This window comes from Acinonyx jubatus, chromosome B4, assembly GCF_027475565.1.
Source record: "Acinonyx jubatus isolate Ajub_Pintada_27869175 chromosome B4, VMU_Ajub_asm_v1.0, whole genome shotgun sequence".
In the NCBI taxonomy this organism is placed as follows: domain Eukaryota; kingdom Metazoa; phylum Chordata; class Mammalia; order Carnivora; family Felidae; genus Acinonyx; species Acinonyx jubatus.
The window spans coordinates 4,864,189-4,887,117 of NC_069387.1; the positions used below are offsets into that span (position 1 = coordinate 4,864,189).

Here is a 22,929-nt window from a genome sequence, read left to right on the forward strand (position 1 = left end):
TGGCTCTGATGTTCTTTTCTTTGAAGTTTTGTTTCCTTAATTGGTGAAGCCTGATTTACAAGAGTATGAAGCGTAATTTACAAGAGTAAAGCAAGGCTGTTATTTTTCAAACTACAGTGTCAACACAAAGCTGTTCTCTCTCAAGCTACACGTTACCCCTACACTACAATTTAACCCTTACAATTTCGTCTGTTTATAAATAAGCCTGGTAAAATTACAGTTCTATTTTTCAGGTTAACACTTCAACTTTTAAGGTTATTTTTAGGGCTGTAACATTTATTAAGCTACAAGGTTTTATAAATGTCGCTTTGGGGCAAGACAAAACAAGTGTCTCCACCGCACCCTCACGAGACACGATGGGAGACAAACATCCCAGCCCAACGCAAGCCAGAGGCTGGAATATACGCAGAGCCATCATGGCGGCCGGACATGTTCCCGGGAACGTCTTCCGCATCCGGCCACGCACCAAGCCCTGGAGACACCCCGCTCGACTTCGCCCGACCCGCAGCTGCGCACGCCAGACTCCGTACTCCAATCCCAGGGCTCGCTGCAGTGTCGCGCCTGCGCAATGGGGAGAGGCGAACGCCGCGTGGACGCCGGCCGCAGCCCGCGCCTGCGCATAGATTCCCACTCAGTGATTGGCTCCTGCCTTTCACCACGGTTCAGTTTTCACTTTCTCTTTTTTTTTTTTTTTTTTTTCTCCTCCTCCCAAACTCTCCGGTTCCTGAGGCCAGGGGTTTTACTTCCGGTTTCGTGCCTGTGTGTCTGAGGTAATCGACATGTTCTCTCAGGCCGGGGCGCGTCTCGGGGTCCGTTCTTTCCTATGAGTTTCTGTGGCAAGAGCGACATTTGGCTGACGAGCGTGGCGGTGCCTGCGGGCTGGGCGCCGGGGCCGCCGGGCGCTGCCGGCGTCGGTGCGGAGGGGAAGGACGCGCGGCGCGCCTCTGGAGAGCCTGTGCAGACCGCGCCGACGGCTCCCTCAGGAGGTCCCGGAGCCGGCGAGTCGGCGGCCGGGGAGAAGGACGGGCCCGGCGGGTGGTGAATCAGCCCGGAAGTCCCTGTCACATTCGGTCGCGGGGACCGCGAGGGAGGAAGCGCCTGCGTGGAGAAGCGGGCGGCTGCGAGCATGGGAAAGAAACTGAACCAGAACCTGAAATTCCGGGGGGCGGCGGCGGCAGCTCCGAAGACAGGTGAGCCTCCCCCGGGCTGGGCGCCCCTCGGTGCACCTGGCAGGCTGGCCGGAGGAGCCGCCGTCCTCCCGGCGGGCGCTTTCGCGGAGGCTCGTCGGGGCTTCGCTATTGTCACTCAAAACCGGTTCTAATTGACGTTTGCCGTCGCCTGCTTTTCTCGCTTGCCGGGTGCCAGACGCTTCCTTGCGGGTTTGCTCGGGGCGGGGGGCGGGGTGGATTTCAGGCTGGCTTGGGCGGCGCTGCTCCTTCGGAGAGTCCACCCTTGGTCGCCCGCTGCCGTTCGCGGTGCTGCTGGCCGAGGGACCCCAGCTCGTGGCCGCGACGTCAGCATGTGACACGTCCGTGGGGGGGCTTCCGGAGTGCTCTTTCCCCCTGGGAGGCACAACGTCCAGGGCTTTTGAGGCGCGTCCCCCGAGCTGCGCGTCCCCGGCGGGCGGTGGAACGATCCGTACTCGGGCGAGCTGGGCTCCCCGGGCTCCCCGGGCTCCCCGAGCTCCCCGGGCTCGGACTGGCTATTCGGTTGTTTTGTTGTTTTTTTTTTTTTTAAGGCTTGTGTGTGAAGTCTGCCTCTCGGGTTTCCTTCCTTCTGGGTGAATCCACGGCGTTGCGGGACCTTTTCTTCCTTCGCGCAGGGCTGGAGGGAGGGGGTCCGTGCACGGGGCGGGTCGTTGGGCAGAAGACTCCAGGGGCGCCTAAGCCGGGTGGTAGTTGTGTCTGTGCACGCCCACCCCGCGCGTTCAGCCACCCAGCCGCGTTGCGTCGGGGAACGCGGCACGTTAACCTCGGGGCTTGAGGAGGACGCTTTGCACATCCTCAGGTTTCACGGAATCCATACTGGTCTGTTTGAAGTCAAAAGCTGAAATAGGGCCGCCTTACCCTTCTTTTACTTTCCCTGTAAGGTCAAGTTAGGCCGGTGGGGTTCATGAGCAAAAAAATACACCATGAACTTAAGTGTCGAGAGAGTATACGGTGTTACTGGGGTAACGTGAGCGATCCAAGGGCCCGCTGGTGCTTTAAGTGTCGGAAGGGGGAAAGGGGTGTGAGATTGGGAGGAAGCCGACTCCGGAGTTTCCTAACAAAGCAGCTGTGACGATACTCTTCGGTTGGAAGACCTGCCTTCTCGAACTGGACAGGGCCAGGCAGCGTGTTCAGCCCATCCGTAAATGACTAACCCAGACTAGAGGAAAGTAAAAAGGGACCAAGTGTACATGATGACTGTAGGGAAGACAGAGAACAGTGTTTGAAATGTGGGGTTTTCGGGACATTTGCCCCAGTGTAACCGGGTCTCTTTAAAAAGAGCTGTATTGCAAGCATCTGCTGAACTCCAGACAGAGTTGCTCAAATGAATTAAAATTCCCGAAGTGCCTAAAAACACTCGAGACGTAGTGTTTGTTAAATACACGTAGTATATTGTCTACTTAGTGTAGTTAAATAGGTAATGGCGTCTTTACCATTACCAAACGGGTCTTTTATTACCGGTGGACATTTATTTTCAAGTTTTACGATGTTCTAGTTATTTTTTTTCTTGTGACAAGCAATGCATCGTGTGCCAGTGATAGTATTTCTGAAGAGTTGATTCCCTATGAGAATGCTGGCTATTAATGCTGTTAAGTTGTCCTCAAATAGTGTATCCTTAAATATCTACTATCTAAGGGTATGCTTTATTTCCCTGCTAGCTAGCCAGCAGTGGATGTTAACAGTATTTCTTTCATATCTTACTAATTTTCTAACTTGAAAATAACATCTTATTTTAATTTTTATCTTCCTTGGGTGGAAGGACATTTTGGCTGGGTCATAATCCTTGCCTTCCCCCCCCCCCCCCCTTAATTGGGTTCAAAATTCTTTGACCCATTTAGCTACTACCGCACTGTTTTAATTATTGTAGCTTTGTAATACATTTTGGTACTTTCTTTTGAAAAAAGCTTTGGGCTTTTTTTGCATTTTTCTTCCAGGTGAAATTTAGAACCATCTTTCCAAGTTCTATAGAAAATCTTGGGATATTGGCATATTGTTTGTGATTGCATTGAATTTATAGATTAATTTGAGAAGAGACATTCTTTTGAGTTTTTCCTTCTAGGAGAGTAGGTATGTCCCTTTGTTTCTTCTATTAAAATTTTTGTCGTGAAGTATACCATTTGTATGTACTGTTAAAAAAAAAAAAGTATATCTGTGTGCCCAGCTTAACAGGACATCACAAGCACCTTACAAGCTTTTGTGTGTGCCTCTCCCCAGAAGCGTGTATTGCTGCCCCATCACCATGGTCATCCTGAATTTTGTGTTACTTATTCCCTTGCCTTTCTGTGCAGTTTTATCACTTAGGTATATATTCTTAATCAACACGCTGTTTACTTTCACCTGTTTTTGAATTATGTGAATCACTTAAACATTATGTTTCTGAAATTCATCAGTATTGAAGCATGTGCCTGTAGTTCAGTAATTCAGAAACACTTTGGTCTCATGACTCCTTTATGATCCTCAAAACTGTCGAGGGCCCTAAAGCGTTTTTGTTTATATGGATCATATCATGTTAGTTATTAAAAACTGATTGATCTTAAGTATAGTAGATACAGTATCTATTGGTATATGTATTGGCACCTCTAAATAATGATAATAAGTCTCTTCCATCTTAATATAAATAACATTTTAATGAAAAAAAACTATTCAAAAATTAGTGACAAGAGTGGCATTGTTTTTACATTTTTGCAAATACCTTTAATGTCTCAGTATCATGTCTGCTTCTGCATTCAGTCTGTTGCAATATATTGTTCTGGTTGAAAGTATATGAGGAACGGGCACCTGGGTGTCTTAGACAGTTGAACATCAAACTTTGCCTCAGGCCATGATATCACAGTTCAAGGGTTTGAGCCTTGCGTCAGGCTTTGTGCTGACAACTCAGAGCCTGGAGCCTGCTTCGGATTCTGTGTCTCCCTCTCTCTCTGCCTCTCCCCTGCTAGCTTGCTCGCTCACTTGCTCTCTCTCTTTCTGTCTCAAAAGTAAATAAACATTTTAAAAAATGAAAAAAAAAAAAAAAAGAACAAAAGTATGTGAAGAAAATCCAGACTCACTCAGCTGTGTATTTAGGAAAGGGAGAAATGTTTTAATAACCTTTGAAGATAGTTATATTTTTCTCTGATATTCCTCAAAGCCCAACAGTTTCTTTAAAGGTTAGCTGTAGTGTAAAATTTGAAGTCATGTCAGTGAACTGCTCAAACTCTGTGACATGAAAACCCATTGGTCTATCTTGAATTTGGAAGGGATATTTCATCTACACATTGGTCATGCAGTAGATACTAGTCTACTGAGTTATGTAGACCTCTCAAATTATGACACATTGCGGTATGTATCAAAGAACCCACTTACGCGTCATCACCACTTTGGGAACCAGCGCTGTAATACATTCATTTTCATTGAAGAATAGTGTATAGTAATCTACCGTACGAATGTGTTAGAAATGGATTATATGCTTATCCGTTTTATTCTTTATGAACATATTGGTTATTTCCAACATGGGGCTGTTATAATTACTGCTGCCGTATATATTCTTGTTCATCTTCAAGTGAGTGTATAGAATACTCTTCCTTGGGCATACTAGTAATGGAATTGCTAGACCCACTAGGAGGACATGCGCGGGTTCAGTTTCATTAGGTAATGTGTAACTTTTTCCAAATTGTAGTTTTGATTTATTCTCCACTAATTTTGAATGAAATCTCTCCACGTTTGGCATTGCTCAGGTTTTTAATTTTTGCTGGTCTAGTGGAAATGAAATGTTATTGTGGCTTTAAACTGCATTTCTGTGATTATATAAAAGAAGTTAAATGGTTTTTTGTGTGTAATGTTTTTTGTCACTTTTTCTATTGGGTACTTGTTTTCTCTTATTCATATGAATGAATTTTTCTTACATGTATGTACAAGTTGATGAACTCTTTCTATTGTTTAAAAATTAGAATAATTAAACAATTAAAAATATATAAAGACATACACAGAAAAAAATCTTTCCTGTACTATCCAACTCATTCCCAGTGTTTGTTTTTTTTCCAGTGTTTGTTTTTATATTCCTCTTTCTTTAATGCATTTTTTTAGACATTTATTTATTTTTGAAAGAGAGCACAAGTGGGAGAGGGGCAGAGAGAGAGGGAGACACAGAATCCGAAGCAGCCTACAGGCTCCCAGCTGTCAGCACAGAGCTGGACACTGGGCTCAAACTCACGAACAGTGAAGCCAGATCATGACCTGAGCCGAAGTGAAGTGAAGTCGGATGCTTAACTGACTGAGCCACCTAGGTGCCCCGCTCATCTCCATTTAAATTATGTTCTTCCTGTGAGAGGTCTTTTAAGATAGTACAGAAACAGTCGCCCAGAACACATCATAAATGTCTGCGTTCTACAGGCAGGAAACAGATGAAGTATTCAAGTGATATTTAGTGTGCTGCTTTGAACCCCATCGTTTGGTTGTCTTAAACAGTTGCATTATTTTTGTTTGTGTTTTATAGTTTTTGTTTTGTTTTTGTTTTTGTTTTTGAAAGAGCGGGAGGAAGGGAGGGTCAGAGACACAGAATCCAAAGCAGCTCTAGGCTCTGAGCTGTCAGCACAGACCCCTGATGTGGGGCTTGAACCCATGAATCGTAAGATCATGACCTGAGCCGAAGTCAGACACTTAACCAACTGAGCCACCCTATATTCCACTTTCTTAATCTGATTTGTGCTATGCTACATTTTTTCTCCCACTTACCAGTATATCCTAGAAGTCTTATATGCAAATCAGTATATAGAAGGCATGCTCATTCTACAGAATAAGAACAATAGTCAGTCATAGATCATTTGTTTCTGGTCTTTTGTGGTTAAAAACAATGGTGCATGGAGTAATTCTGTAGAATTGTCCTTTTGTATGTGAGCAGGTTTTTCTGTTATATTAATTTCCAGAACTGTGATTACTGGGTTGAAGGTTAAATGCTTTTGAAATTTTGAGAAGTATTGCCAAACTCCATTTCCTGGGATTTTGCACTTACCTGTGGTATACTGAAGTAACTGTTTTCCTAAAGCACCCTCCCCCTTACCTCCCCCCGCCCCCAGGATGCATTGCTAAACTCGTATGTTTTGACAGTTTGATAAATCCATTTACAGATCATTATGACTGAGCATCTTTTCATAAGTTTAAAAGCCTTTTTTTTTTCCTTTGTACTGTTCATATCACCTACCCATTTCTGTTTTTTATTGGGTTGTTGGACTGTAGGGCTTCTTTACACATTCTGGGTACTAATGTTTTACAGTTAAATGGGTTGCAAATACCTTTTCTTTCTGTGATGTAATTTTAAAGATTTTCATTTTGTGTCTGTATACTTGGGATTCTTAATTGTGAGTAGTGTGGAATATAGATATAATTTAATTTTATTGTCAGTAGATAACCAGTTGTGGTAGAATTTACCATCGAATCCACTTGCGTCTGAAATTTTATTGGTGGCAAATTTTTGACTAGTGATTTAATTTTTTTTAGTGGTTACAGGATTACTGAACATTAAAAAAAATTGTCAATATTGATTAGATTTTTGTAGGTCTCTATTTTGTCTGAATTTTTAATATTTGTAGGCACAGAGTTGTTAAAAGTACCCTCTTGCTATTTTTAATGAGTGAAGTGTATGTAATTATGTCTCCTTTTATCAGTTTTGATGTTGAATATTTTTCCCTTCCCTCCATACTGTTAATTCATCTTGCTCATATCTGTTATGCTTCATGATTTTCTCTATCATACATTTCTTTTTGTGTTTTTTATTCATTTGTTAAAGTCCTTGGAAAAAGTTATAGACTCAGGCACTTGTATGTTTTTGATGTCTCTTTTAAAGAGCATCTGTTGGAATTTTTAAATGCAGTTTTAGGGGCGCCAGGGTGGCTCAGTCAGTTAAGCCCATCTCTTGATGTCCGCTCAGGTCACAATCTCACGGTTTGTGAGATTGAGCCCCATGTCAGGCTCTGTGCTGACAGCGTAGACCCTGCTGGGGATTCTCTCCCTCCCTCTCTCTTTCTCTGTCCCTGCCCCTCCTCTATCCACTCTCTTACAAAATAAATAGAAAATTTTTTTTTAAATGCAGTTTTAAGGCATGGGACATATAACCTATTTACATTCACTGTAATTGCTCTTATTTTGTGCTGTTTGTCCTGGCTGTTCTATGTTTCTCTTCTCTCCCTTTTGTTATTTATTAAATATTCATTTAATATCTTTATCATTCCATTTTCCCCATGTCCTAGTTTGGAAAATAAACTTTTTTTTTCTTTTTATAATTCTCCCATAAATATGCATCCTTGACATTTAAAAACCTAAAACAGGGGCACCTGGGTGGCTCAGGCGGTTGAGCATCCTGCTTCGGCTCAGGACATGATCTCACGGTCCGTGAGTTCGTGCCCTGCGTCGTCAGGCTCAGTGCTGACAGCTCAGAGCCTGGAGCCTGCTTCGGATTCTGTGTCTCTCTCTCTGCCCCTCCCCCACTCATTCTCTCTCCCTCTCTCTCTCTCTTTCTCTTTGTCAAAAATAAACATTAAAAAAAATTTTTTTAACCTAAAACAAAGGAGAACAACAATACTTTTACCTTCCTCTTAGACAATACAAGAACCTCAAAAATTTAACTTCACTCAGCCCCTGTATGACTTATATGTTATCATATATTTTAATTTTTTAAATAATATTCTTACCAGACAGAAGGGGGCCTGTTTAGAATTAATGTTGTGTTTTACAGTTGGTGCTTATTTACATTTCCCCACATTTGTACTACTTTTCTCTATTGCTGCTTTTATCTTTTATTTAAAAAAAATTTTTTTTAATCTTTATTATTTTTGAGAGAGAGAGTGTGTGAGCAGGGGAGAAGGAGATACAAAATTGGAAGCAGGCTCCAGGCTCTGAGCTGTCAGCACAGAGCCTGACGTGGGGGTTGAATTCAGGAACTGTGAGATCAGGACCTGAGCCGAAGTCTGACGCTTGAACGACTGAGCCACCCAGGTGCTCCAACTGCTTTTATCTTTTAGAACATCCTCTAGGGCCCTTTTCCTTCTGTTCAAAGAATATCCCTTGGGATGGCTTTTACTGAAGGGTCATTTGATGATGAACTGTCCCTGCTTTTGTTTGCCTGAAATTGTCTTTGTTTCACTGTCATTTACGGAAGATGTTTTTGCTAAACAGAGTGGTTTCTGTTGGCAGTTGTTTAGTACACTGAAGATCTCCTTCCTCATTCCTTCGTTTTTTTCCATTATTGCTATTGAGAAGTCAGCTGTCAGTCTCTCAATTCCTTTTTCTCTGGCTGCTTTGGTATTTTTCTTTTTGTCTTTAGCTCTTGCTATTTCAGAGTAATGTATCTTTATCTTGCTTGGAATTGTTTGGCTTCTTAAATCCATAAATTAGAGATGTTTTGAAATGTGTTTGTTGGCTATTCATAATTCCTGAACTGTGAATTTCCAATTCTATCTTCTGTTGATCTGTCCATCTTAATGTATAAATCAGTCTTTTATAATCTGTATATATAGTAAATATTTTCTCCTGTTCTTTTGCTTTTCTCTTCACTTTGTCTCTTACAGCCTTCCCCAACAGAATGCATTGCCAAACGCATGGATTTATGATAATCTGATAAGTGAGAAGTGAAACTTGACAATGAAACTCTGGAACTAGTCTTTTGGGAGAAGGGGTAGGACTATGACTACCGTTTCTGTGCTTTCATCGTAAATGGTTTTTTTAGACGTTTCTTCTTTTTAGACCAATGTTGGTAAAGTATATTTTTATAGTTTTCAAATTAATTGGTATAAGTTGTGTATAACTTATAATTTTAGAAATATCTTCCCTGTATTTGTGGTTATAGCCTCCTTTTTCTGGTATTTAATTTTTCTTTCTTGATTATATTTGCTACAAGGTTATTTCATTTATGCTAAAAGTAACAGTTTTTATTGATTAACTCAGTTGGCCTTTTGTTTTTGTTTTAAATTTGGCTTCTCTTTTTAAAATTACTGCTTTTATCATAAGAAATGTTTGGGGCATACTTTGTTTTCCCTTAATAAGATTTTAATAATACTTAATTGGATAATTAAATCCCTTGCTATATTCTGTGTAAAGACTCACTACTTTCCTTGGCATGGTGAAATGGACCCTGTTTAGAACTTTTTGAGTACACCTGCTCCCTCCCTCATTAGAATATTCAAGACCCCAACTCCTGAGATCCAGTTTGACCAGTTGAAGTACCTGCTTTACCTGTGGTTATCCTTTCTCTGGGAGCCACTGTCAGCAAAGAGGCCTCTTCTTTGCCCAGCGCATTTGGAATGGGATATTTCTAGGGGTGTGAGCAAAAAAAAAAATCATTTTTGTTATGGCACAAATTAGGTCACTCTCTCTTTCATCATATGTGACAAACGAATCCAAAGCAGGTTTGAAAATGTAATTGTCCCTGAGAAAAATTTATTCTTAGGATTTTCTTGTAAGAGGTACAAAACTACCTAACCATGTCCTTGTAATAAATACAGGAGTAAGTGTCATGCAGCCATTTCATTGCAGGCTGATAGTTTAAGGCACAAATTAGTTAATCCGGTTTGATAAGGAGCCAGAACAAAGGTCAGTTACTTTCTACAGATGTCTAAAAATGACACCATATAAACTTCGAAATGGTTCCAGTAAAAGGTGCATAATCTTGAATGTGGAAAGTATAGTGTCCAAAGAATCTATACAGCATGGCAAGAGAGAAAACAAAATTTGGTAGATACAAGATTATAAGGACCTGCTTGATATACAAAAATACTTTTTACTGTCAGAGTGGATTCTGAGGATGTTAAACCTGTCTTTAAAAATTGAATGTTAAATACAAAAGTAAAAAGTTAAATGAAAATGTCATAATGCGTGGGTAGATCTCATTTCACACAATGGATATAATCCTCCAAAAATGTTTTTTTTTTTTTAAATTTCTCTTCCACTGGATATACTAAATACCCAAAGTGAGTTTGTTATTTTAAATACTACATAATTAATCAACGTGATTCATTATGATTTAAGCAATTTGCTTTGTGAGTTCAGATTTTCCTGAATGTTTTCTATATGTACAACACAATAGTGGTAATGATTCTCTAGGATCTCCTGATTAGATTTTCCTCTAGCAAATGCAGATATGGTTTGGGAAATGCATGTGGATGTCTTCTCTAACTTTGTTAAAACATGAGTCAAAAGCAAAGATGTCCTTAGGTCAGGCCAAATACTTCATGCCCCCTCCCTCAGTTTTAATTTTGGTAGATTTTGTTAGGGCTGCGGGGCTGTGTGTGTGGGGGGGGGGGGACCCCCCATCCTGACCACAGGTGCTTGATATCAGCATCTCCTGGAGTATGTGGAGTACTGAAAATCATGTTCTATAGACCTATTTTTGTAAATTCTACAAGAAAGCCCCATGAAACTGTAACTGGTGGATTTATATAGACGATACTGGGAAAGCTTTATAGGGGCACTGATTTGGAATAATTAATTGGGGATCACTGTAGTGAAAAGGCCTGGATTTCAGCTTAGATCTGAGGTTTGCCATCCGTCATCACGGCTGAGAGCCCGTGGGCAAGACCCTTGAAAAAATGGAAGCTTAGAGCAGTCACTGTAAAATACCAATGAACACCTAGGGGTATTGGGAGACCTCAGAGAAGGAGGAAGGACCAAGGGCGCTCCGCTCAATCCGCCAGCCCTGGAACCCGATTGCAGCTCCCACGACCGCCTTGCCGGGGTCTGCACCTGGGGGTCTGGGCCCTGCGCCTACGCCGTGCGCCGGCTCGCGGTCGGCGGTCCTCGTTGACTTTTAAAAGGAGCAGCCCCGCGCCGCCCTGGCTGCCGCACTGGCCTCTGCTGGCGGGAGGGGGCCGACCGGGCCGGCGGGGCAGGGGCGCAGTCCCCTGCCCCATGTACCATGAGGTGAGGAAGGGGCCGGCCCCCAGCGCGGGCCCGGCCCCCCACTGCTGCCAGGGCGCCCCAGCTGGCCGGCCAGCTGCCTTCCCCAGCGCCGGGCACCAGCGAGACTGGAAGAAGGGACAGACTAGGTGTCTAACCTTTAGGGGACTTTAGGGAATGAAGCTTTGGGGGGGGTGGGGGAGGGGCTTCAGGAACAGGTTGGAAGGGGGAGGGGCTTCAGGAACAGGTTGGAAGGTCCTTAAAGGCTTCCCGAGGTCCTTGCTCCTCAGTCCTCCCTGGATTCTGTAAGTATGGTGGTGAGGAAGCCCTTGCGGAAACTTCTAGAGAGCAGGATTGCTTCTTACAACTCTCCCGTGTGTGCAGACGGTCCGTGTTTTAGGTCATCTTCTGAAATGTAAAACAGTGATACGGGTGTTTTGTGCTTCGTTCACATTTGCTTTTTTATTCCTTCTGTGTATGATTATCTGGGCATGAGAAAACATTTAAACTTTTGTGTCTGGCAAACTTTTTTATATCTTTTAAAAATTTTGTGAAAATCCCACCTTTCTCATTCCATAGTATGTTCTTTTTTTTAACAGAACACTTTGTTTATGGGGCTCCATTGTTTTGCCTTATGGCAACTGTTATTTCCACTTGTTTTCTTTACTTTGTCTTCATATTTAAAAAAACTAGCTTGCTTTCACTTAGGGCTGTAGGAGATCTCTCTTTTTTTTTTTTTTTACAAAGTGAAAATTGCTTTATTTCCCCCAGATTGTATTTATGCTTATGTCAACTTTTAGATAATACAAAAAGTTACAAAAAAACAAAAACAAAAATTACCTATACTTGACCCACCTAAAGATAACTTGATATTGAGTACCTCTCGTGGTGCTGTGAGCTCTGCTGGACACTGGGGGACTCTGGTGAACAAGAGAGAGTATCTGCCTGCATAGATCTTACAGTCTGGTGGGGGAGATGAGCCCCCAAAAAGGAAATTGATAAAATAATTGCATGTTGTAATGAGTGCTTTAAAGAAAACACTAGTGCTTTAAAGAAAACAAGGTTTCTCTGAGGGAAAAACTTGTAGATTTCACTAAAGGAAGAACAGGAACTAAGCCATGGACGGAACAGGAGAAAGAACGTTTTAGTCAGAAATAACGGCATATGCAAAGGTTTGAAAAGAGGAAAGAGCCTGAATCAGAAAGATCAGTATAGCTGGAACTCAGTGGTAAGTCAGGGGAAGGTGGGTCAAGGTGAGTAGAAAAATGATCTGGAAAATGAATTGATTCATTACATAAGTGTTTATTGAAACCTTATTGTGTACCAGGCACTGATCTAGGCACTGGGGATACAGCTTGGAAAAGGACAGATTCCCTGTACTCATGAAATGAATAAACTAGTGCTGAGAGGATAACCAAATAAACAAGAAAGATAGTGGATGTTGTTAAGTGTTATGCAGAAGATGACCGTTGTTTAAACTGTGGTGTGTGTTCTTAAAGATGTATGGGTACATATGCTTCTCTTTTGTAATTTGCTTTTCTTTCCCCTAAACAGTTTATGGTAGGACATTTTTCTGTGTTATTAAATGAATCTTTTATTTGGGAGCATCTTAGCTTGTTTTTTTAGATTAAGTGTGACAGATAATCCATAAATTAAAAAAACCCTCTTCAACAAAAATTTGCACATTATAAGGCATCGTAATATAAACAGGTAGAAGGTAACTTCGTTTTGACGGTCTGCCATTTGGTTTCTCTTCTGCGTCACCCCACCACCCAGCAGCCTCTCTGTGGTTGTCTTACTTCCACCTATCGATGTTGTTAGTTAAATGTTTGGATTTCCTATTTATTGAACCAATTTTTAACAATCCTATAATGAATCTGGATTGATACCTGTTATCATTTTCACATCCTGATGGATTCTTTTTGCCAGTGCATATGTTTTAAGATTTTAGTTATCTGTATTCATAAGAGAGGTAAATCTTTAATTTCTTTTTTTATGCTTTATTTGTCAGACTTTGATACTAGCATTTGACTGCTTTCAAGATGGGAAACTTGATTCCTTTTATTGAGTTTTGGGACAGATTAAATAGTCTAAATATTATGTACTCTTTTATTTAGTTACCAGTTACATATTTACTGTATGCCAGGCATTGGGTTGGATGCTGAGTAAGCAAAACAGAAATGGTTTCTGCCCTCATAGGGCTTGATTCATTGGGGAAATAGACATTACTGAAGTAACTATAAATATGTAATTGTGAATCATAACAAGTACTCTGAAAGGAAGGAAGAGAGTGCCGTGCGAGAAATATCATTGAAGATCTACTTGAGATTGTACTTTTTGTGATATGAAGACCTGCTTTTTGAGTATATATGCACTAAAAGGTAATTCTTTTTAAGTGAAATATTTATTGGCTGTTTGATATATACTTAGGTCTGCGGCCAATACATTAAGTAAGTGAAGTCTTCCTAATGATAAAAGTTAAAGTAACAACCACTGGCAATAGTAACTACCAGAGTTAGAGGATATAGTCCACATGTTTTAATTGAAGAAATTAAGACATATTAAGTAGACACTTGTAGTGTAACATGTCCAATTGTATACACCCTCTGGAAATCCCACTGAGGTTACAGTAAAACAATAAAATTGTAAATCCACAAAAAGAGAATGGGAAAGTAGATGCCAGGTGCAGTCAGCTTTGGGAAACTAGAAAGAAGATGGTCAGGTGATAAGTGACTTTGTGGATTAGAGGATGCTGAAGGCTGAAGACCCGGAAGCATCAAGGGGCAGGCGTAGTCCCACCAGGCAGTCTGGCAGCAGCTCAGGATTTAGAAGTACCGGGTACTTGTCAAGGTGGGAATAAAGGGTGGAGTGGAAATAGAAGGTCTGAGTGATGATTTTTGTAGTTTTCACGCTCTGGATTCCCTTCCCTGCTGTCTGCACCCAGACAACTGTCTGCCTCCCCTCTACCCAGACAGAGGACTGAAGGTTGACACTCAGGAGACGTTCACTGGGCATGCCAGACAGCAGAGGTAGGGGCAGAGCACCTCAATGAAAATGAAGATTAAGTGAAAGCGTACTGAAGCGTGAAACCAGAACTGTCTTCCTGTGTGATTCTCAGAACTAATAGTCAAGCTTATGCTCCCTCTAAACAAGATATTAAAGGAATCTTTTCTGGGGAAACTTACCAAACCATGGCAAAATATTTAACAGACACGGACTTTGGGAGTTTGCCCGATTCAACAGCTGCATCACCATCAGATCATGTGAAAGAGTAAGGGCTGCTGGTCAAGAAGCACTGTTGATGCACCAGACTTTCAGGCAGCTTTAAGTGCCTCACGTGTAAACATAAATGGACAGCAGAGGATCCCCAGCCACTGGGTGCAAGTGTCTAACATGAAAGAAATCAAACAGGGATAAACACGTAGGATATAAAAGGAGCTTGGTAGAAATAAATTTACTGCAGTTAACAGAAGAAACTTCAACCAAATAAAACTATAGCATCTTTAGAAATGATACGACATCCATGAAAGAAGAGGAGGTTCTATTTTTTTTAATTATTTAGAAAACAGAAAAGGGCTCTGTAAGAGCAGAAAAAAAATATGTAAGGATTGGATAATAAAGCTCAAGAACTCTCCCCCCAAAATGAAATGGCCACAAGCATTAGAAAATAAGGGTGCGAAGATAAGAAAGATAGAGCACCAGTCAAGGAGGTCTTTTGTCTTACACAGTGGGAGGAAACCACCATCTAGTCCCAGAACTGGAAGATGTGAGTTTGTGGGTTGAATGGGTCTTCTGTCTGATGCCCTGAAGAACAAAACAGAATGAAACCAAATCATCAGACTGAACGTATAGTTCCAAAAGGAACAAGGCCAGATTAGTTTTTAATCATTCTACTTCCATAAAGAATGGGAGGCAGGGGGCAGTTCTCAGACTACATTTTGAACAAGTGAAGGAGAAAAAGAAACCCGGTAAACTTGAATATATACATAAGTACTGTTCGGAAGCCCCAGCAGTTCTATGAGAAAAGGCAGAGTTGTGCAGAGGGGGCATAGCTCAGAAATTTCCAGCAGCCATCCAGTCCTGGCAGCAGTCCCATCCTAAAAGAATCGTTGCCTACCAGGCTGAGACTGAACAGCCGTATAGGGTCCATTAAGGAATGCAGAGAGGAATTGGAAAGTACCTGAGTGGCCCAGAGATCTTAAAATGAGCTAGCAAAATACTCCCTAGAAGTGAGTATATAACCTTGGAAAGCAAGGGATGTGTCTTCTTAGTGATCTTGAAGAGGAAAACAGAGCTGGAAGTACACACACCCTCCTGATCCACAGTACACTTGCAGATTGACAACAAAGGAACCGTATTATTTTTTCAAAAATCCTTGGATGCAGGAACGAAGAAGGGGGAACTCCTAAATTAAGAAAACGGAAAACTGCTCTCACCCCTGCCTACATCCTGAGCATTCTGCTGGTTCAGGATAATTCATCTTGTTTAAATATGAAAAACAAGAACATGCACAACATCCTTACAGTGATACTGTGGTAGATTGCGTTTCTTTCTTATTTTTTTAATGTAGTATTTTATTACATTGGTTTTTAATTAATGAGTTTTTAGTATATTCACAAGGATGTACAACCATCATCACTATCAATTGTATTATGAAGCCCAGGGCTCTCCTCCTCTTTGCGTTCCTGCCCTGACTCTGCATTTCTTCCCACTAAAGGGACAGGATATCTCTTCCTCCCCGCTGACTTTGAGTTTGGCTGTATGACTTGGTGTGGGCAATAATATCAGGTAGAAATGACAGTATGTTAGTTTCAGGCCTGATAAACCTTAAGAGGACTTGGTGTTCTACATTTGTTCTCTGCACCTCTGCCATTTCCATGAGAAAAACATGCCTCTGCTAGTTCACTGGCTGAAGGAAGATGAGAGAGATATGGATCGGAGCTATGCCAGCTGGACTAAGCCTAATTCAGCCCACATTGTAGAAATGTGAGCAGTAGTAAATGATTGTGGTTGTAAGCTACTGAATTTTGAGATGGCTTGTTACTAAGCAGTAGTTAACTGATATAAATATGTGAGAAAAGGCTCAGGTGGGGGGATATGTACCACATATGTTCCTGCTCTGTGGTTCTTTGTTCTTCTATTCAATTAGCTTCTAATCTTTATTGCTCACTTCCTTTGCTTATTTTCTTTGAATTTACCACTTCTCTGTTTTCTAAGTTCTTGAATTGACTCTTCAGTTCACTGATTTTCAAATGTTTTGCTTTAACATGTACGTTTAAAATTAATGGTTTTCTTGTAGTTTTTTCTTGTAGATATTTTGCATGTGCGTAAGTTCAGATAGGTGTTTTCATTGTCATTCAGTTCAAACATTTTAAATTTCATTATAATTTAACTTATGTCATTTATAAGTAGTTCTTGGTTGTTTTTGTTTTTTTTTTTAAGCATGGGGCTCTTGAGATTAATTTTTTTATGGTCACATAAAATCCAGTAATTTTACTGGATTTGGGTCAGATGTTATATGCTATCTCATATCCATATTTGGTGCTAAACACATTTTAAGTATATAGTTCAGTGAATTTTGGTAAATGTGTGAACCCTGTGAGCAACACACCCATAAAAATATAGGATATTTGTATCACCCCAGAAAGTTCCTTCATGCCTGCTTCACTTGCAATCAGTTTTTCTATTCCTGCCCTCCACCCGCAACAACCACTGATACGATTATCACTACAGATTAGTTTTACCAATTCTAGAACTTCATGTATGTATGGATCCTACAGTGTGTACTTTTTATGTCTGATTTCTTTTGTCCAGTTTAATGTTTTTGAGATTCATGCATGTGTCAGCAGGTTTTTTTTTAAATCCCTGAGTAGAATAGTATATTGTATGAAAAGACCATAGTTTATCCAAACACCTATCATGAACATTTAGATTGTTTCCAGTTTTAGCTTATGTGCCCCGAAAGTTCGTGTACACATTTTTTTTTTATGGACATAATGTTTCATTTTTCTTGGGTAAATATGTAGGAATAAAATTGCTGGGCCATAAAGTAAGTACATATTTAACTTTGTAAGAAACTGGCAAAACATTTTTCCAATTGGCAATATAGGTTTCTATGCCTACCAGGAATGTATGAGAGTTCCAGAGGTTCCTCATCCTTGCCAACACTTAGTATTCTCGGTCTTTCTAATTTTAGTCATTCTGGTGAGCAAGTGGCACCTCCCTGATAACTAATAATGTTGACCATTTTCCCACGTACGTACTTGCTGTTAGTATGTTGTTTGTGAAGTGTGTTTAAGAGTCCTTTGTATACTCTGGGGCCGCCTAGGTGGCTCAGTCAGTTAGGCATCCGACTTTGGCTCAGATCATGATCTCACGGTTCATGAGTTCAAGCCCCACATTGGGCTCTGTGCTCAGAGCCTGGAGTCTGCTTCGGAATCTGTGTTTCCCCCTCTCTCTGTCCTTCTCTCCCTCATGCTCTGTCTCTCTCTCTCTCAAAAATAAATAAATATTAAAAAAAAAAAAGACTTCTTTGTATATTCTGGATACACGTCCTTCATAAATACTTTAATTTCTTAATGATGTCTTTTGAAGCTCAGAAGGTTTTATAATTTTCATGAAGTCCGGTGTATCAGTTTTTCTTTTATGAGAACTGATTTTTATGCCCTAAGCCATCTTAACCTGCCCCCTGGTCAGAATTTTCTCTTTTGATCTTTTTCTAGGAACTTCATAGCAGTAGCGGTTACGTTTATGTCTGTCATTCATTTCCGTTTGAATTTTATGGTTTGAGGTAGGGGTTGAGGTTCATGTTTGTTTGTTTTTTCTGATTTGGTGGTTATAGCATCATCTTTTTTCAAGTTGTTCTTTTCCTCTTGGGTTATATTGGCAGCCTTCTGACAGTTTCTGAGCTCTCATGCTGTCCCACTGATCTGTATTATCGTTAAAACACCACAGTTGTGACTGCGTTAGCTTTGTGGTGATTCTTGAAATCAGGTGGTGAATCCTTCAAATTTGCCATTTTTTCTAAAATTGTTTTGGCTGTTCTGTATCCTTTGAATGTAAGTTTTAGAGTCAGGTCATCGGTTTCTGCCAACTGGGATCGTGCTGAATGAACATTTATACATTAGTGCTGTATCTCAGCATCCCCCACCAAGGGCGCAAAGCTCTTTGGTTCACTGGAGAGCACAGGTCCTTCACCGGGAAGCACAGGTCTTTCACCAGGAAGCACAAGTCCTTCACCTGGAGCACAGGTCCTTCACTGGGGAGCACAGGTCCAGACTGAAGCCGGAGGACACAATGCTGCACAAACGGCGTCTCCAAACACTTGATGTATCTATCTGTTCGGAGGAGATTTGGGTTCTCTGGGAGAATTTTAAGCAGAGACCATCTTAAATTCAGAAAAATGAAACATCATGTAAAAAGGGAAATTGACTACCCAGTGTGGCCCAGCTATGATTAATGCATACAACTTATTGAAACATTGAATAATGACGTAGCAAAATTAGTGATATGAGTTTATACAGCTATTGTATTTACAAACATGGAGTTCTACCAGAAGATAGAGCTAAAGTTGAAAGTGATTGCCTAAGAAGAATGGAAATCAGGGCTCCCTGGGAGGGTAGGGGCAGTGATTGATAAGACTACTGGTATGCGGCTTTTTATTTAGTGTATGTGCCTTGATGACATTTATTTTTAAAAAGAAGGGGAAGAAAGATTAAGCAGCTTTCTCAGAGTCACAAAGGTAGAAAGACCTAGCTGCAAAATCTTGTCTTGCCAAGTCCTTCTGATTACAAAATGTGTGCCCTTCATTACTTGTTCCATGGAAGAGGAGCTTGTTCTGAACAGAACTTTGACAGACAGTTCTGAAATTATGACCTAAATGTTAGAGACCACTCTCGCAGGTAGACAAGACATACAGTCTCCCGTTTGTTCCCGTGTTCCCGAGCTCCAGCCCAGACCTGTACATAGAGCAGGACTATGGTAAATATCCGTGGAACGCTTGTGAAGAATGATTCTAGCCAGGTGGGAAATTTTTAAGTCATCAGAGAAGCTACATTTGGGGGCTTTCAATGTGAGGAAAACTTGAAGTGGTGGAGGAGTGTGAAAATCAGACTTTGTATATAACTAATAAGGGAAATTACATTAGGAGTGATCTGAATCAAGGGTCTTTTTCCCTTGTGTGTGGGAGGGAGGTAAGACTTACTGAGTAGGTGGGAATCAAAGGCTTTAAATACCCTTATATTTTAGGTTTCAAGTTATATTAGGTTTTGTGATTTCTTGCTAATAAATACTAGGATAAATGTCTCCATGCATGGTGACAAATAAAAGAGGAATTTGATAAATTATCTAGTGCAGTGCACAATGCCTCATACATAACAGGGTTTCAGGAAGGCAGTTGGTAAAGTCACAGTGTTAGAATGGAAAGGAGCTTTAGAAACATAATTTCAGGGAGTCTGGGTGGCTCAGTCAGTTAAGCGTCCAACTTAGGCTCAGGTCCTGATCTCACAGTTCGTGAGTTCGAGCCCCATGTCAGGCTCTGTGCTGACAGCTCGGAGCCTGGAGCCTGCTTCCGATTCTGTGTCTCCCTCTCTCTCTGCCCCTCTTCCACCTGGCACTCTCTCTCTCTCTCTCTCAAAAATAAATAAACATTAAAAAAAACTTTTTTAAAAGATAATTCCAAGTAAATGAGACATTAAAATAAATGATTTAACCAAGTTCATAGCGTGTTTTCAGTTGCCAACGAGAGTGGTTTAAACAATAAAGGAACATTTATTATTTCACATCTCAAAAGATTGAGAGGCAGGGCAGCTCCAGGTGAATTTGTTCAGCATTTCAAGGACTTCTTCAGTGATTGAGATTCTGTTTTGTTTCACTCTTAATGTGCCGGCTGATCAATCTCATCTTGGTTGCAAGGAATTCCGGGCAGCAAACACATCTTAAAACGAGGCCCTAAGGCTAGAAGATGGAGATGGGGAGAATGTGTTTTTTCCTTCAGAATTCTCTCTACTGATGTCCATTCACATCTCATTGGCCAGATACCATAATGAGCGTAAATTCCCTCTCTCTCTATATCATACACACACACTCATTCTCTCTCTGTCTCTCTCTCCCTCCCTCCCGCTCCCGCCTAAAGCATGGAATCACCTAATACCTAAACAAAATTGTGGTTTGGGGGAAGGAAAGAAAACAGGGCATGATATTTGGGAAGGCAAGTGTCAACAGTGTTACAATACTAACGTCTTAAAACAAGTTAGTGGTAGGCCTACCCTCCTGGTCTCCTGATTCCCAATTTAGTTCTCCCCTCTTGACATAAATAACCTATTTGCTTAATGAATGAATATCGTCAGTATTACAACTTCTTCTGAAAAATCTTGATAACATCCACACAATTCTGCCTCAGATCCTTTTTGAAAAAGGGTGTACTATTGTAAAACTAAAAATATACTAATTTTTTTTAAAGTACATTGAATTCTTCAAATAAACTACCCACAGTTCCTTTTACATATGTTTCTCTCTCTCTTTGCTCATACTGTTTCTGTTGCCAGAAAATATATGGGCTAGCCCTTCTTTTGGCTTTATTATTTGAGCACCTACTCAGACTTCAAGTTATTGATCCCTCTGAAACGTCTTGATATATCCCATCTTAATGGAATCCCTATGATGCATCCACTACATTGTGTTCTAGATTCTCCCACGTATTTACAGTACTGGTTTCTGTACAGGTTCATCTTCCTTTTCTAGTCTAAGCTTTCATTGTAGAGACAGTTTCTCATATATATGTAATAGGCACCCTAATAGTTGTATCTAAAGAATGGATGAATCATATTTAGTGGTGGGGAGAGATTTTCTTTAACTGTATTCTATTTGATTTTGTTCCTTTCAACCAGTAGAACATGCATGCAGTTCTATAATCTCTACTCTTCATTTCAAAAGATTTTTTTTTAAGTGAGGCCAATGTGATTACTATAAGCATAACTTATTTCTGTGAACAGAATTTTCTTCAGAACTTAAAGAATATTAAAAGAAAGGCATTTCATCTTATGTGTGTTACTGCTTATAGACCAAATTTCGCCCTTCGCTCTGGAGACCTGTCAAAGATGGTAAACATTACAGAATTGTACCTAACATAAATTAGATGCTCAGTAAACATTTGTTTATATGGTAAATATGCTGTGAATAGAACTATTCGCTTTATGATTTCATTTTTTCTTTTCTCATTTTAGCAATTATGACACTAACAGAGAACAGGACTATGTCAAGAATTCTGGGGGTGTACTTGGTGACAGTGAATTAAGACCACCCTCCCAGCTACATTCTGTCTTAGAGGAGACCGAGCCAGGGTTCATATCAGAAAAGAGTGGGTATTAAACTAAATGCTATAAGTTATTACTAACAAACCCAAAGGAACACGGTAGAATTAAAAAATTTTAATTTCAATCATGTAAAATGAAAGGATTTTTTAAAAAAATTATAAGTCATTAATCCAAAATTAATGTGATTAAATTTTCAAATGGCATTGGAAAAGGTATATGTTCAAGGGAAATTGTCACATTTCTCTTTGTATTTCTTTGAAGTTATGATTCATTTTGGTAGAAGTAATACATGCTTATGTAAGAAAACCTCAGTTGTAATATGTATAAGGTAACAAGTAAAAGTTCCCCTTTATCCTCTTCTCCTTCAGTAACCATTGGTTTAAACACTGTTAATTTGGTTTCCCATCTTTCTAGATGTTTTTCTGTAAATTTTCAAACACATATTTGTAATGTATTTTTTTTTACCAAAATGACATTATATAATACATGTTATTTACTCAGTATGTAATAGATATTTTTATATGTCAGTATATATGTATTTATTTTGATTTTTATTCAGTAGTTGTACGGTGTTTCCTTACTGACGGCAATTTAGTTGGTTATCTTGTGTTTTTGTTATTATAGATACAAGTGCGTGGAATACCCCTTGTACATATAGCCTGTGCACTCAGGCTAGTATGTCTAAGGAGTACATTCCTGGAAGTGGAATGCTTCTCTGGTATACACATTTAAGTTTTTGTTAGGTCCTGCCAAATTGTGCTCTAAAAAAGTTGTACTTACCTTAAACTGGCAATCCCTTAATGTCTGAAAAGTAAAGGTAATACATTTTAGGATCCGATAGTTAAGGAATGGGCTCTTCTTCAGCACCTATCAAAGGGCCAGCTTAGATTGATGGAGGATGGATGCATCGATAGTGTTACCAGAGGTAGGTTGCAGTCCGTCTAAAGGGAATACTAATAAGGACCTTTAGTGGCAGGTGGTGTTGGGTTCTGAGTGTTTCTGTCTTTGATGAGTGCTCCTGCCTATAAACAGGGCATGTGGTCATGAGAGTTTGGGGGCAATGTAGAGGTGGCTGATTTGTGTTAACAGTTGTTGTGACACTGAAGTTGTTGGCATTAGTTCATCTCATTATTTGCTTTCAGACCAGATAGATGCTTCTAGAATAGAAAACAGATACTTGTGCCATAGCATCAGAGGTTGGTTTATAATTTTCTAATTCCTCTCATTAGAAGTTAAAAAGAGAAACAGGTGTCCAAAAGCAGACACTCAGTATCTCTGATGGCTTTTGAGAAAGAGGGAGATAAATACAGGGTACTTTGAGCAGAATCCAGCTTGTGTCAAGCTTGACTTAACTTTTTTTTTTTTTTTTTAATTTACTTCCAAGTTAGCATATAGTGCAATAATGATTTTAGGAGTAGATTCCAGTGATTCATCCCCTGTGTATAATACCCAGTGCTCATCCCCACAAGTGTCTTCCTTAATGCCCCTTCCCTATTTAGCTCATCCCCCCCTCATCCCCACCCCACCCCCAACCCTTCCAGCAACTC

The 22,929-nt window shown here is 40.4% G+C and overlaps 1 protein-coding gene across 11 annotated transcripts in view; it reads left to right on the forward strand.

The window, feature by feature from the left end:
- The first annotated feature begins 982 nt into the window (after positions 1 to 982).
- Positions 983 to 22,929, forward strand: part of TASOR2 (transcription activation suppressor family member 2) — a 79,082-nt gene continuing 57,135 nt past the window's right edge. For 3 of the 11 annotated variants that reach the window (XM_053225210.1, XM_053225213.1, XM_053225211.1), the window contains exons 1-2: positions 8,095 to 11,218; positions 21,293 to 21,426. In XM_053225210.1, the coding sequence (XP_053081185.1) occupies positions 11,082 to 11,218; positions 21,293 to 21,426 (271 nt within the window). In that variant the 5' untranslated portion in view covers positions 8,095 to 11,081. Of the gene's footprint in view, positions 1,191 to 3,142; positions 3,276 to 8,093; positions 11,219 to 11,300; positions 18,279 to 18,319; positions 21,427 to 22,929 lie in introns of those variants that run through there. The other 8 variants (XM_053225216.1, XM_027073330.2, XM_053225214.1 and 5 more) reach the window with 8 other exon arrangements.